The sequence below is a fragment of the Saccoglossus kowalevskii genome, chromosome 2 (genome assembly GCF_978046115.1).
Source record: "Saccoglossus kowalevskii chromosome 2, keSacKowa6.1, whole genome shotgun sequence".
NCBI classification, from domain to species: Eukaryota; Metazoa; Hemichordata; class Enteropneusta; family Harrimaniidae; genus Saccoglossus; species Saccoglossus kowalevskii.
Window position 1 is genome coordinate 33,985,127 of NC_140642.1, and position 13,376 is coordinate 33,998,502.

Consider the following 13,376-nt stretch of genomic DNA (forward strand, 5'->3'; position numbering starts at 1 on the left):
CGTATAAGTGTGCGTTTCATTTCTTGTGAGCATAATACTAATAATAGATGTAAGGGGAGACGATATTTAATTGGAATTTCGTATTAAGTCCCTCCATTGTCTGGCAGACAAGTTTATTATATTTTCAAATGTCGATGAGAAAACACACGTACTGTATTGAATTTCTGCATATCCTGGTGTAAAACTGCTACGCGATCCCAACCAAACTCTTCCATTAGACGTATACGTGCATCCGTAAATGCGGTTTGTGCCATGCGAGTGCGAAAAAAGAGAGGAAATCGCTCCCGATCAGATAGATCCGGATATGTTGCCGTGTAACCAACCTGAAGATATGTAGAAACAGAGTGTTATACTGTATTATATTCCATTATTATAAGTCGTGGACGAGGAAATTATTTCAATGTTTATTATATTTATTTATTGAAATGGAGAAACACGACAGGTAAAATGAATGGAATATTGGTCAGACGAACAGTTAATTGCCGGTTGTTAATGGAAAAATTACTTACATTCGTTGTGCTTTGTGTTTATGTTTAACGCCTTGATTATTTTCAAATCGATTGACATGATTAGTCACAATGCATTATATATGTATTCAGTTGGATTCTGGTCTACATGTATATGGCATAAAAATAGTCGTATAATACTTACTTGCACTAAATTCCACCACTTTGCTGTTTCTGCTAAGACGATATTTTCAATTGACCTTGCTGACCCAATTATCATTAACTTAGTGGGTGGTTTTTCAATATGATGTATCAGTTCACGAATTGCCTTACCACCGTCACCCTAGAAGAAAATAGAAAAGTGGGAATAAAATGTCCAACTGCTCCATAGATTTAATGATTTCAAGGGCATAATATAACTACAACTAAATTATAAAGACATTGTATTACAGTTATTATTCAAATAAGTAAGAGGTTGATAAGTGGAACCCAAAGTTTACAATCAATAGGTGATTCGAAAAAAATGAACAATTTGAAATTTAACTCAGCTCAACTAGCACCCTGTGACAACATTCTGTTTTAACTTGTGAAACTCGGTATTCATCATAAAAAGGTATTATTCAAATGATTTATGACAGAAACCCGACGTCTACATCAGACAATTTACTATGATATAATCTGAAAACATTGGTGTTACGTGTTTAACCACAACCTTATTATATTCGGCAAACATCTGTTGTAAATGTTAAACCTAGTCATTCTCTAGAAAACCATTGTTGTAATAGTTTGGATGAAAGAAAGTAGCATCTATCATTATACTATCACCTTCAATCATAAACGACTGTATATTTCGTCTACATGGCGAGTAATAAACGGCAGTTGATATATTTATTTAAATTTATCAACAGAAAAAAAACGGCAGTTCGGAAATTTAAGATTGCAAACGTTATAACGTTGTACCCGTTTTTACGCAGACGGAATATCTGAATTAATCCCACAAACTATCGATGTATCAAACTATCGATGTATCACACTATCGATGGCTATCGATGTATATACAGTTTTGCTTGAGACCAATTAAACACTTTCCAAAATCGTTCTTAATAAACGTCATTATTAAGAACAACACGACTTCATTCAAATTGAATGTATGCAATATCACGGTTCCCCCATCAACTGTCAAAAAGCCAAGATCACTGCTAAATACAACATGATATCACGACTTTCTTGTCGTGTAATAAACCCCTAAATATCTCCAGGCACGTTACAGAATCGCTGACATTTGACACATATAGCTGACGATGCATGTTCTTTTCTAGCACATGGTTTTTAATATATGGACTCGCGCACCCACCTCGTGCAAGTTATGGTACAAATAAGCGAATCGGAAAATACAAATCATACACAGAAAACAGGCGATAAAAAATTTCAAAATTATTCGATAGTATTATAATATTCTCAATGTCAAAATGGAGTATAGAAATTCAATATTCACTTTACATGATCAAATTGTCCTTATACCGCATATACATTGTGGGATAAGGCTAATCACAGATTGTCATCTCAATATCTCCACCTCAGAATTTGTATGAGGTTGTGAACATCAAAGGAGATTTGTTTATATTATGTAGATGTGTGGGACATAATTATTCTGCTCGTTTGAACAAAACTAACATTTTAGTGATAAGACATAAAAGTGTCCACCTGTTCTATCGTTTGTGTTCCAGAATTCTGAAGTTGTATTGTCGGCAAAATGGTTGGAAGCTTTTGCTTGGTCGAGTAATATGTGTAGTGTAATAAACGTTTGTGGTTGAATTTTCATCATCTTAGCGTGCCGCATCAAGCCACCACGGCTCGCGGGATTCTCAGTTCGACGTTCGAAGATGGACTATATTACAAGATCAATATTCGACGTAAAGTATTTACATTAATTAGTGTGAGATTAATTAGCCATTCTGATCCTCCCTTTCAAATTTATAGGACAATTATAAATGATTTCTCTGTGAATAATCATAAAAAGTCGAAATGAACAATGTCGCGTCCTATGAATATCGCAATCGCAACATTTTTCAGGAAGATAAGTATCTGGTTTGATAAAGTTTGAATTTGGGTGGCGTCGGGTCAACGTTCACTGTCTGTGCAATTTAAACGCATTGTTTAAACGCATCGTCTTTATATACTGGTTATATTACGTTCCCTGTTGTGTTAAAGATAGTGATTGTTACATTTAATAATTAGTTTGCAATAAAGATATCCACAATAAATTACTAGACATATACCAAAAGCTGTGCATATATTTTCAATAAACTTGGCCGTGGGACATTGCGAATGACTTTTTTTGTTCGTGGAATAAATTTATTATGGAACAAACTAAACCATACAGGACACTCATGTTTGTTTTCACAATCGGAGACGTTTCCGTATGCTGTGCCGTCTTTAATATCGTGTTTTATATTGCTTTATATAACCCGTGTGTGTTTTTGTTTTGATATTTCGTGTGCAATCAATGACTTGTTAAACCAAGTTTTTTTTCCTATATGTCATCTTTTCGGAAGAAAGAAAAACGAAATATGATATTTATTTCTCGCATGCATATTAATAGTGTCATGAATTAGTTTTCGCGTATCTGTTGACCGACTTAATTAGTTGATTATTAGCTGAATTGCTGTGTTATGTCTGTCATCGTTTAGGCCTATTTGAAGTTTTGGACGGAACTCGACTCAGTGATTTGGAACTAATTACAAATAACCGTCGCTATTCTGACTATTAATTCTGACAGTTGGTATTCGTAGTTATTAATGTAGTGAACGATTAATCAAAAAATATGACGTAATCAGTACTTAGTGTGATTGGCTTTATGATTGAAGGTTACGCCCTAGAGTCTTTCTACTGTTTTGTAATTGGTAAGAGTTTTGAAAATGAATAAAGAGAGTTTGAGTTGGTCTGGGCGAGTACACCACGAGAGACGCAGTCGAGTCCAGTCCTGGAGAGCCTTGGGGCAAGTGTTGACGCAGTCTAAGAGAGTCTTGGGTCAGCCTTGCGATAGTCTTGGGGATTTTTTCCCCAGGGCGCTGTGTCTGATAGAGTGCTCGATTGACCGACTAAGACGAGAGCTGAAACGTATTTCGCTGTGTGTGTCTTATTTGACTGTAAAGCTTCAACGACTTCCCCGATCCCGTACCTCAAGGGGACGCGATAGAGAGACGAGACGAGGTTCCCCCTGGCACGTGTGGAGAACCCCGTGGAGAGAATTACCCCCTGATATTAATATGAAACTGGAATTTTACCGGACAAAATTAAATAAATCATGTCTAAGCTGCCAAAGTAATCCGAATAGTTTATTTTTCGTTATTGAAATTTCCACCTTCCTTTTTAATCAGAGACCCAGTATCCGTCTTTTATATTTTTTGAAATATTCAGATATAACGGGAATGTGTGTGAGAAACATGTATGACTTACTACTGTGTCGTTGACGACCAGTTCTAATTGATAGCCTGGTAAAATATATGGACGTTGATTAATATGTTCCACGGCTAACAATGTGGCCGGCAACAACCCCATGGCCCAAGATGAATGTTTCCCTGTTAATGCAAAAAAACCGCTGATGTGGAGCGTTGTCTCGGCCTCGCTCTTTACACCTGCAATTACATCAAAAATACAAATAATTTCACATCAAAGCTATAATTATACAACTTTCTTCAGACAGTTTACCAAAATGATGAAAGCAATTGCATTACATTCAAAAGGTTTTCTTTGTAGTGTAACAAAGTATAGATTAGGAAATATTTGGTAATCAGTGTCATTGATAACCGTATCCCTGTTTATTTTAATTCGGTTTAATGTTTCATGTTTCCAATAGACCGGTAATGTTGCAATAGGAATCAAACCCCGTGGATTATGTTTATATGTTTGTATATGACTGTAATTTATATTATATTATCGTTTGCGCTACGGACAAAAAACACAATGATTCAAAAGAGATGCACGAGAAAATTATTTTTATCCAAAAATTATGGAAACCAGTCAAAAAATTGATTTGCGTCAGCAGTGACTCGATCGTGAACCGCCTATAAACGTAATTGGTCGTACGGCACTTTTTTATATTTTTGAAAGGCAGTGGTCGTCGCGCAACGCGTGTTCGAATTCAATGTAAATAAACAGTTTATTTTGCACGCGTTGTGTACGTCGCTATGAGTCCCATATCGAACAGAACGCGGCGTGACGACCACCGCCCTTCAAATATATCAATGTTGTTGTTAGCAAGACTATACACAATTCTAAATGCGAGTACTAATTCGTGCCACCGTTCGATGTAGCTATAATTTCAGGGTCCAGTTTATTTGATTACTGTTGCGAGTAGAACTTTTAGTTTGATTTGTTGGTGTTTTAAAGTTATTTCCAGAATTAAATAAGAATGATACAATATAATACCAATAAACAACCACCAAACACGTACAGAAGCATCGTAATCACGTGTAAACAATTTCCATAGTTACAATGGATGATACAAGCAGCCGTAAATGTTCGTTTGCAGGGCAACAATTCGTCATGCTGTGTGCTCAACCGTTCATCCTCCCCAATCATATGTCAATGCAATGGCCTAAATACCGTGGTGAAACAATAATGCACACAACACACTACAGGACACACGATATCAGCTAATAAACACACAGTTTGCCATATTGCTAGAACGACATAAACACACTTTTAAAAGCAGGTGTGCAACTGCACTGTAGTGTTCTCAGTCGTCTATCTTTCTCTGAATCAATGATGTAGGCCCATTTCTTTAGTTTAATTTATAATTGTATGATGAATGATGTATTTGACAATGCCCCACATGTTTAGTGAAAGAAACATGGTTATGTCACGCCTTGTTATCAATAGGCAATACTTTGTAACGATTACCTCAAATTAGGCTATGTTAACTTTTATAATAAGCTGAAGGAATGTTAATATAGATGGTTTTTACATGTTCAAATGCTGGATATAGTGTATTAATTTGAACATGTGTATGTTAAAGCAATTTTTATGTTGCACCAATGTTACTGAAAAAGTAAAACATAATGTGTGTTTTTTTTCCGTATTTGCATTTTAAATAAATAAATAAATAAATATGATTTTGTTATGGTCTGGACAGTCATTGCTTACACGACACAAGAACAATTGCTATTTTTTGAAAACATATTCAGTAGAATTATATGAACAGAACTTTATGATTTTGAAAATAAAATGCAATAACAAATCACATACAACGACATAATACTATACTATTTTAAAAACTTCAATCGCGCTAATGTGCCTCGTTTGACTATTTTGTGCAATTTCTTTTTTTTGATATTGTAGCCGATACATGTGACGCAGCCTAAATTATTTTGTTTGGCTTTAAATACAAGATATAGTCAGATAAGTGGTACGTTAGAGTACGCAATATTATTTTTTTAAGTTCAATACATTTTTCAATGTTTCTGCACGGGGGATAAAAAATATCTTACATTAAAAACATACCTGTGTGCCCATATACTGTGATAATGACAAAGCATAGACACCACTTGCAGTTCTCCATCGTCTTCTTTGCTGTAATATAATAGTGACAAGGAGAAGGTGTATACATCTATATACGGATGTTACATTATATCCCGTGCGCATGTCATGCATATGTAACTATAGCAACGCCCATTTATGTGAATATCATGTTTCTCAATATTATAATTTGTTTCAGTATGAAATAAATAGAAATTTAGATATCAATTTCTTTAGGCTGGTTAGGTCTGCTTTACCATTCATGATCTTTACTTTTGCTTCCAACAGGAAAAGTAATCAATAAGAAGTGGTTTCTATGTGACGTACAAATGCAAATTATGTCGGCTATCAACATCTGTGATTTTGTGTTCAGCTTTACTGTTCTGTTATATCGTTTTGCTGTGTACATGTTTTAAATAGAGAACCAAATTAGTTTCTTATCAACAAGACCTAAACGGTTATTGTATAAAAAAAACATTTCATGGTTACTGCATGAGTATACTCATATTTGCTCATACTTATCCAAATACTATTCTATCTCCCTTTTTGACAATTTTCTCAAAATTAAAGTAGAACAATAAATGCACAAAATACGTATAATTGTCTAAACAGACAGTTGTGTACACTACGTCGGTTTTCGGAAGGTTAGATCTTTTGAACAGGAGCCTGCAGCCTTCCAGTAAAATCACACAAATATAGCAAACCAAATAATGAAATTATACTCGCTGGTATTTTCACTGTTTCTGGCCCACCTTCAAAATAAAGACGTATGTTATGACGACACCTATACCGTGGGTTAACGGTATCAATAAAAAATGTAGCATACCATTCTATATAATTTCGCCTCACTCATGAACACAACAGTTTCGATTTAGTTAGTATGATTTGATTTTAATATAGTTTAATGGTCGTGCTCATATCATCGACAGCCTTCAATTATAAGCTGTAGTTGTTCCATTAAACCCCTCCAATTACTAAACGTAGCATGGCTGAAGCAATCATGTCTTTTTCTTATTAAAAGCTTAAATGTCTGCAAGGGTATTATCTTCATATAAGTTCTAATTACAGTGACCGTTCCCGGAATCGTTCATTGATAATTCAAGCACTATTATCCTAGCTTGAACTTACCTTGAAAGACACTCCATCCAAAACATTATTTCGATATTATATAATTCAGTGGAACCACAAACCGTGACATAACTAATCTTATTTTAATACTGTACATGTCGTCCCAGTAAAGTTTAAAGCGCGGTAGTCGTCGCGCTGCGTATGTGCGAGATATATGGGTCTCATATAAACAAAGATGGCTACTTTGCGAACTGAGACGTTTCCAAGCTTTAATTAGGTAATTTTCATGTTATTCGAAGGTATCAAGGAGTCACCGGTGGTAATCAGTGCAAGTCGCGCCAAGGTCAAACCTCATACTTGTGATTTCCATTTGAATAGCGCATTGGATTGTGGGAAAATCAATGTTTATCAACACAAATGTCGCACATGCGCAGCGCGACGACTACCGCGCTTTAAGATGTATGAAAAATGTATCGTAGCTCATTTCTCTGCAAATGTTGTTTGTAACAAAGCAGCTGATATATTTTTAAAATATTAGAAATTCCCCTGGAAACGCGTTCAGTGGTCCATTTATCTGTTAGTATTCGAACCTGTTTGAATTAGTGACTACTCTATATATTATGAAATGTTCCTGAATTGTTACTGTATAAAGTCTGTACATGAAAGGAACTTTAAATCAGCTTAATTTTGCGTGGCTTTACCTGGAATTATCTCATGCCAATGAACGTTTAAGACTGATTGACGTCTCTTCTTGTCACGCACTATCATGATTTATATTTCAGCTTAATGGTGGTTGCCATGGCATTTACTGGTAGGGGTTAAATGACGTGGCCAGTCAGCTTAATAGTGGTTGCCATGACATCTACTGATAAAGGTTAATGATGAGGCCAGATGGCGAACTAGTCGAAATCAGCCGAGACATCTCATGAGTTTGCAACTTTTTAAGATTACACGGTACGGTTGTCGTAACCAAAAACTTGGTGTTTGCGATTTCAAACTTATGCGGTGTCTTTGTGGAATGTTATTGCAAGACTATTAAACCCATAAATATAAATTGACGTTGACAATATGATAGTAGTTTTCTTAATAGAATGACGATTAATCAATTGATTATGATGTGTAAAACTTTCATGTGATTGGCTGTTTGTTTGAAGGCAAGGCTTTGAAGTCTCTTATACTGTATTGTAATTGGCTAATGAGTGACAAGTAATAAAGAGCGATTTGAAGCTGTTCCGGGGGAAAGCTGGGGACAAGCGGGGAAGCGGATGGACATGAATGGAGCTTGTGCGTATTTTTTTGTGAGTCCAGCATGGGGAACAATCGAATCCCGATTACCTAAGTGAAAGATTTTCAAACATCAAAAATACCTATCACACGTGGTGGATAACCCTTGGGCACTGTGTTTAACACAAAAAAAGACATCTTGTGAAAACTGTATGATAACAAGACAAAGAACACACATAATGGAAGGAATCCGTGGGGTTTTGACAGAACATCTTGGACAAATGACACAAGCTATTGCTGGAGATCAGAGAATGACACAACAGGCAGTAGAAGAGATAAAGAAAGCTGTCGAAGGTCTGCAAAATTGTCCAACACCTGTCAACATGCGGATTGTCCCGGCTCCGTTTAAAGCTAAACAATCAAAGAATGCAACAAATTGGTTACAGAAATTCAATGCATATGCAGACTTTAACCAACTACCGAATGATAGAAAGGCTGCAGGTTTCAGGATGCTGATGACCGGTCCGGCCGAGATGTGGGTAAATGAATTGCCAGCCCAAGGGAGAGATGATTATGAAGCTTTGACGGCAGCCTTCATTGCATATTTTGAGAACGCTGATTTAGACTGGGTGCTTGAACAAGAACTGTCTGAGTGAAAACAGGGAGCCGACGAATCTGTAGAAGATTACGCAGCAAATATCAAGTCGCGTTGTGCTCGACTTCGTAAGACGCTCGAAGAACAATTACGTTATTTTCGCGCCGGGCTACGGAATGACATCAAGAGTCAGGTGATTGTGCATCAGTGAAGCGCGACGAAGGGCCCGACTGAGTGAAATAGTTTGTCATATGCAAGAAGAGAAGAAAAATAATGGCGCAGATTTATCAGCGATTGAACTCAGTGTGGAAAGGTTAGCACAGAAAACTAAACAATTATTACAACAACATCGACCGCAGTACGTATACAACCCGCCGCAGTTCCAGGGACCCAGATTGGATGAGGGCCAGATTGGGGCAACAAGTCTAACTTACCAGGGTAGGAAATTCAATACAATTCCGATTTGTGGCATTTGTAATAAGCAGAGTCATTCTGCAGCCGGCTGTTACAGCCGTGAAAATCATTCCAGTGGTAATTGTTATAATTGTGGCAAAAGAGGTCATGTTGCAAAAGAATGTCGGGGAGGGGCACGAAAAAGGGATTTGAGAGATATAATTTTGTTATAGTTGTGGGGCAAAAGGCCATATTGCTAGAAAGTGTGACAACGAAAAACAGGGGGGCAATTTAAACCCAAAAAGTCTATTTTAGGAAGGGCGGGAAAATAGACCAACTAGCCATGAAAAGAAAATGGTAGAAAGCCCTCTTTTGTGTTCAATGTCAACCGATATATATAGTAGCAGTTTAATTAAGGTGGGAATAGATAATAGATATGTTTGGGCATTGGTAGACACGGGAGCAGAGATTTCAGTTATTTCAAAAAGTTTCATGAAAAATTTTCCAAGCTTGAGAAATCGTAAAATATATCCCCCCCCCCCTTCGAAGTTCAGCGCGTACTGTGAACGGTCAAATAGTTCCGCTCAGAGGTCGAGTCTATATCAAGACAGAAATAGCGGATCAAAAAGTGACCATTCCTTTTCACATTGTTGACTATATGAAAAGTAATGTGATAATTGGAACAGATTTCCTTGCGGAACATAAAGCAGTTATTGATTTCTCAGCCTGAAAGTTTCACTTGAGACCAAGGTCACCAATATGGACACAGGGTGATATCACGATTCATCCCAAGACACAGCAAATTATAACTTGTCACATTATCGGTCACATTATTCAAATGGCGTGATTGCAGAGAATAGGTGCGTGAATAATTTATCTAAGTACGGGTTATTGACTGCAAAAGGCATTTTTGAAATACATAAGAATAAGGTGCCAATTAGAATAATGAATCCATTAGACACAGAAATTCAAATTCCTCGAGGCATTAGGGTTGGAATGATACAATGTTTGACCCCAGATACTGGCATAATTGACGTTGGCTTAGAGAGAGAACCCTTAAATTTGAATGTGTATAAGTATGATGATTACCCTAGTGAAACTGTAAACCCTTTTAATGTTGACATGACAGGGGCTGATTTAGACTCTGAACAAAAAGAAACATTAAAGAAATTCTTAAATATGAATGGAGATGTATTTGCAGAGATTGCCGGCCATATGGGCCACACGAAAATAATACAACATGAAATAAGATTGATGGGCGACCCCGACCCAATTAGTTGTCGACCATACAGAGTTACTCCTCAAAAAAGGTCGGAAATTGAAATACAAATTAATGATATGTTGTGTGAAGATATAATTTCCCCTTCTGTCTCAGAATGGAGTTTTCCGGTTGTCTTGGTTACGAAACCTCGGGATACTTACAGATTCTGTGTCGACTATAGGAAGCTAAATGCAATCACGAAACTAGAGCCATATCCATTACCCTTAATTGTAGATTGTTTTGACTCCTTAGGAATAGCCAAACCCAAATATTTTTCGACGCTTGATTTAAAAAGTGGATATTTCCAATTAGACCTACATCCAGATAGTTGTGAACTCACTACATTTACGACCCATGCTGGGAATTATCAATTTAACCGATGTCCAATCGGAGTCGCTGGGAGTTCATTTCAACGGCTCATGAATATTGTGCTTAGAGGATTAAATTGGAAGAGTTGTTTAGTTTATCTAGATGATATAATCGTGTTTTCCGATACTTTGGAGAAACATTTGGAGGATCTAAATCAAATATTTTGAAGGTTAAGAAAGGCTAACTTAAAACTTATTGAAAGTTATCGAAATGTAAATTTGCGTGTAAGGAAGTAAAGTATTTAGGCCATTTATTAAGTAAGGACGGTATCAGAGCAGATCCAGATAAATGTGCAGCTATAAGGGATTTCCCCGTTCCACGTGACGTAAGAAGTTTGAGAGGATTCTTAGGTATTGTAATTATTATAAAAAGTTAGTGTTCCAATATGGGAAGATAGCGAGGCCTTTGAACGCGATGACTAGCAAAAATATAACGTTTGAATGGACGGAAGAATGTCAATGGGCATTCGAACAGCTGAAAGAGGCGCTAACAAATCCACCTATATTGGCATACCCCGATTTCGAGAAACCATTTATATTAAGTTGTGACGCCTCTGGGCAAGCCATCGGGTTTACTTTATCGCAATTGCAGGATGGACGTGAGAGAGTTATTGTATATGGCGGACGGGCGTTAACCCCAGCAGAGCGTAATTATCCTATAACACAATTAGAGGCTTTGCCCGTAGTGGTAGGTATTAAACATTTTGACCCGTATTTAAGGCACACAAAGTTCAAGGTAATAACGGATTATTCAAGTTTAAAGTATATATTCGGGTTAGTAAGGCCTAAGGGCCGAATCGGAAGGTGGGTCATCGCGCTACAACAGTATGATTTTGAAGTCATACATAGGCCCGGTAAGATTCACCAAAACGCGGATGCATTGTCTAGACGTACCTATGAGGGGCCCCAAACACCTACAGAATTAGAGGAAGATGATGATTTAATTGGAATAATATCCTTAATAACTGATAAAGCCCAACCGGAAATTAATAATGAAAGACCAGTAGACGTAAATTGCGAGAGGAATATGGTCGGTGGAACGCCTGCAGACACAGGCTGGTGTAATGTTAGCGAAATGCAACGAGCCGACCCAGAAATAAGCCAAATAATAAATTATTTAATAAACGGGACCCTACCGCCTGAACCGCGCAAGGCGCGAATATTAGCATATACTAGAGACGAATATGTTATGGAAAATGAAAAATTATATCACCTCTGGTTCCCCAAGAGTAAATTTAGTAAAGAGTAGGATTGTGTAAAACAGTTAGTCATTCCACATAAATTAAGAAATCGCGTTTTAGAACAATTTCACAATGAAGTGACGGCGGGTCATTTTGGGTTTGCAAAAACCTATGCTTCAATCAGACAGCGTTATTATTGGCCAAAAATGGCTTCTGAAATCCACAGTTGGGTGTCTACGTGTGTAGATTGCCCTACTAGGAAATCTCCTAAACTACGCCCCAAGGCCCCCTTAATACCGTTAAAAATAGCAGCCCCTTGGCATAGGGTCGGAGTTGATTTTATTGGACCCATGCATAAAACTCGAGCGGGAAATCGGTATATTATCGTATTTACTGATTATTTCACGAAATGGGCTGAAGCTTTTGCGACGGAAAATATGAATGCTCGAACAACAGCAAGAATTCTATTTGATGAAATAATATGCAGGTACGGAGTACCAAGATGTCTCTTATCAGACAGGGGTCAACATTTCTTGTCAGAAGTAATCAGAGCGACCTGCCAAATGTTTGGAATCAGAAAAGCAAACACGACGCCATATAACCCACAATGTAACGCGAATACGGAACGTTTTAATCAGACATTAATTCAAATATTAAGTATGTTTTGCGACTCTAGACAGGAAGATTGGGATGTATTTATACCGGCCGCGTTATTTGCGTATAGAGTAACTAAACAGGAAACGATTCAAGAAACACCGTTTTACTTAACATATGGGAGACGGGCGACGTTGCCAATAGATACAGTATTGTTAGAACCAGAACAAGAGAATAAAATACCCCGAGATTATGCGGAATTACTGAAAGAAAAATTAAAAGTTACCCATGAGACTGCTTTGAAATGCATTGAAGCTAATCAAGGAAGAATGAAATATTATTTTGACCGGTGAGTGAAGGAGAGTACTTTCCAAGTCGGGATATTGTTTATTTGTACACACCCAAAGCAACGTCGGGGTTGAGTAAAAAATTAGAACATCGGTGGTACGGGCCATATCACACGTTTGAAAAAGTATCTCCCGTGAACTTACGATTGCAACGCGTATGTGATGGAAAAATATTTAAAAATATAGTGCATGTGAATAGATTAAAACACAGGACCTTACGTGAAGAACAAAATGACGAGAATATAATTAGGGAAACCTCTGAATTTGAAGTTGTGAATACTGATGGGGAGGATACGGAAATGCAAAATGAACCCCCACCCACTCAAACGAGAATTCCTGAAGAAAATGTTCCTAATTTAGATGATATACCTGAAGGGGA

At 37.1% G+C, this 13,376-nt stretch overlaps 1 protein-coding gene across 1 annotated transcript in view; it reads right to left on the reverse strand.

The window, feature by feature from the left end:
• LOC144356224 (gamma-aminobutyric acid type B receptor subunit 2-like) overlaps positions 1-6,009 on the reverse strand; it is a 29,760-nt gene extending 23,751 nt beyond the window's left edge. Inside the window, exons 1-4 of the mRNA XM_085505793.1 lie at positions 5,952-6,009; positions 3,906-4,084; positions 652-789; positions 153-323 (exon numbers count right to left, since the gene is read on the reverse strand). Of these exons, the coding sequence (XP_085361919.1) occupies positions 153-323; positions 652-789; positions 3,906-4,084; positions 5,952-6,009 (546 nt within the window). The remainder of the gene's footprint in view (positions 1-152; positions 324-651; positions 790-3,905; positions 4,085-5,951) is intronic.
• Between the last annotated feature and the right edge of the window lie 7,367 nt (positions 6,010-13,376).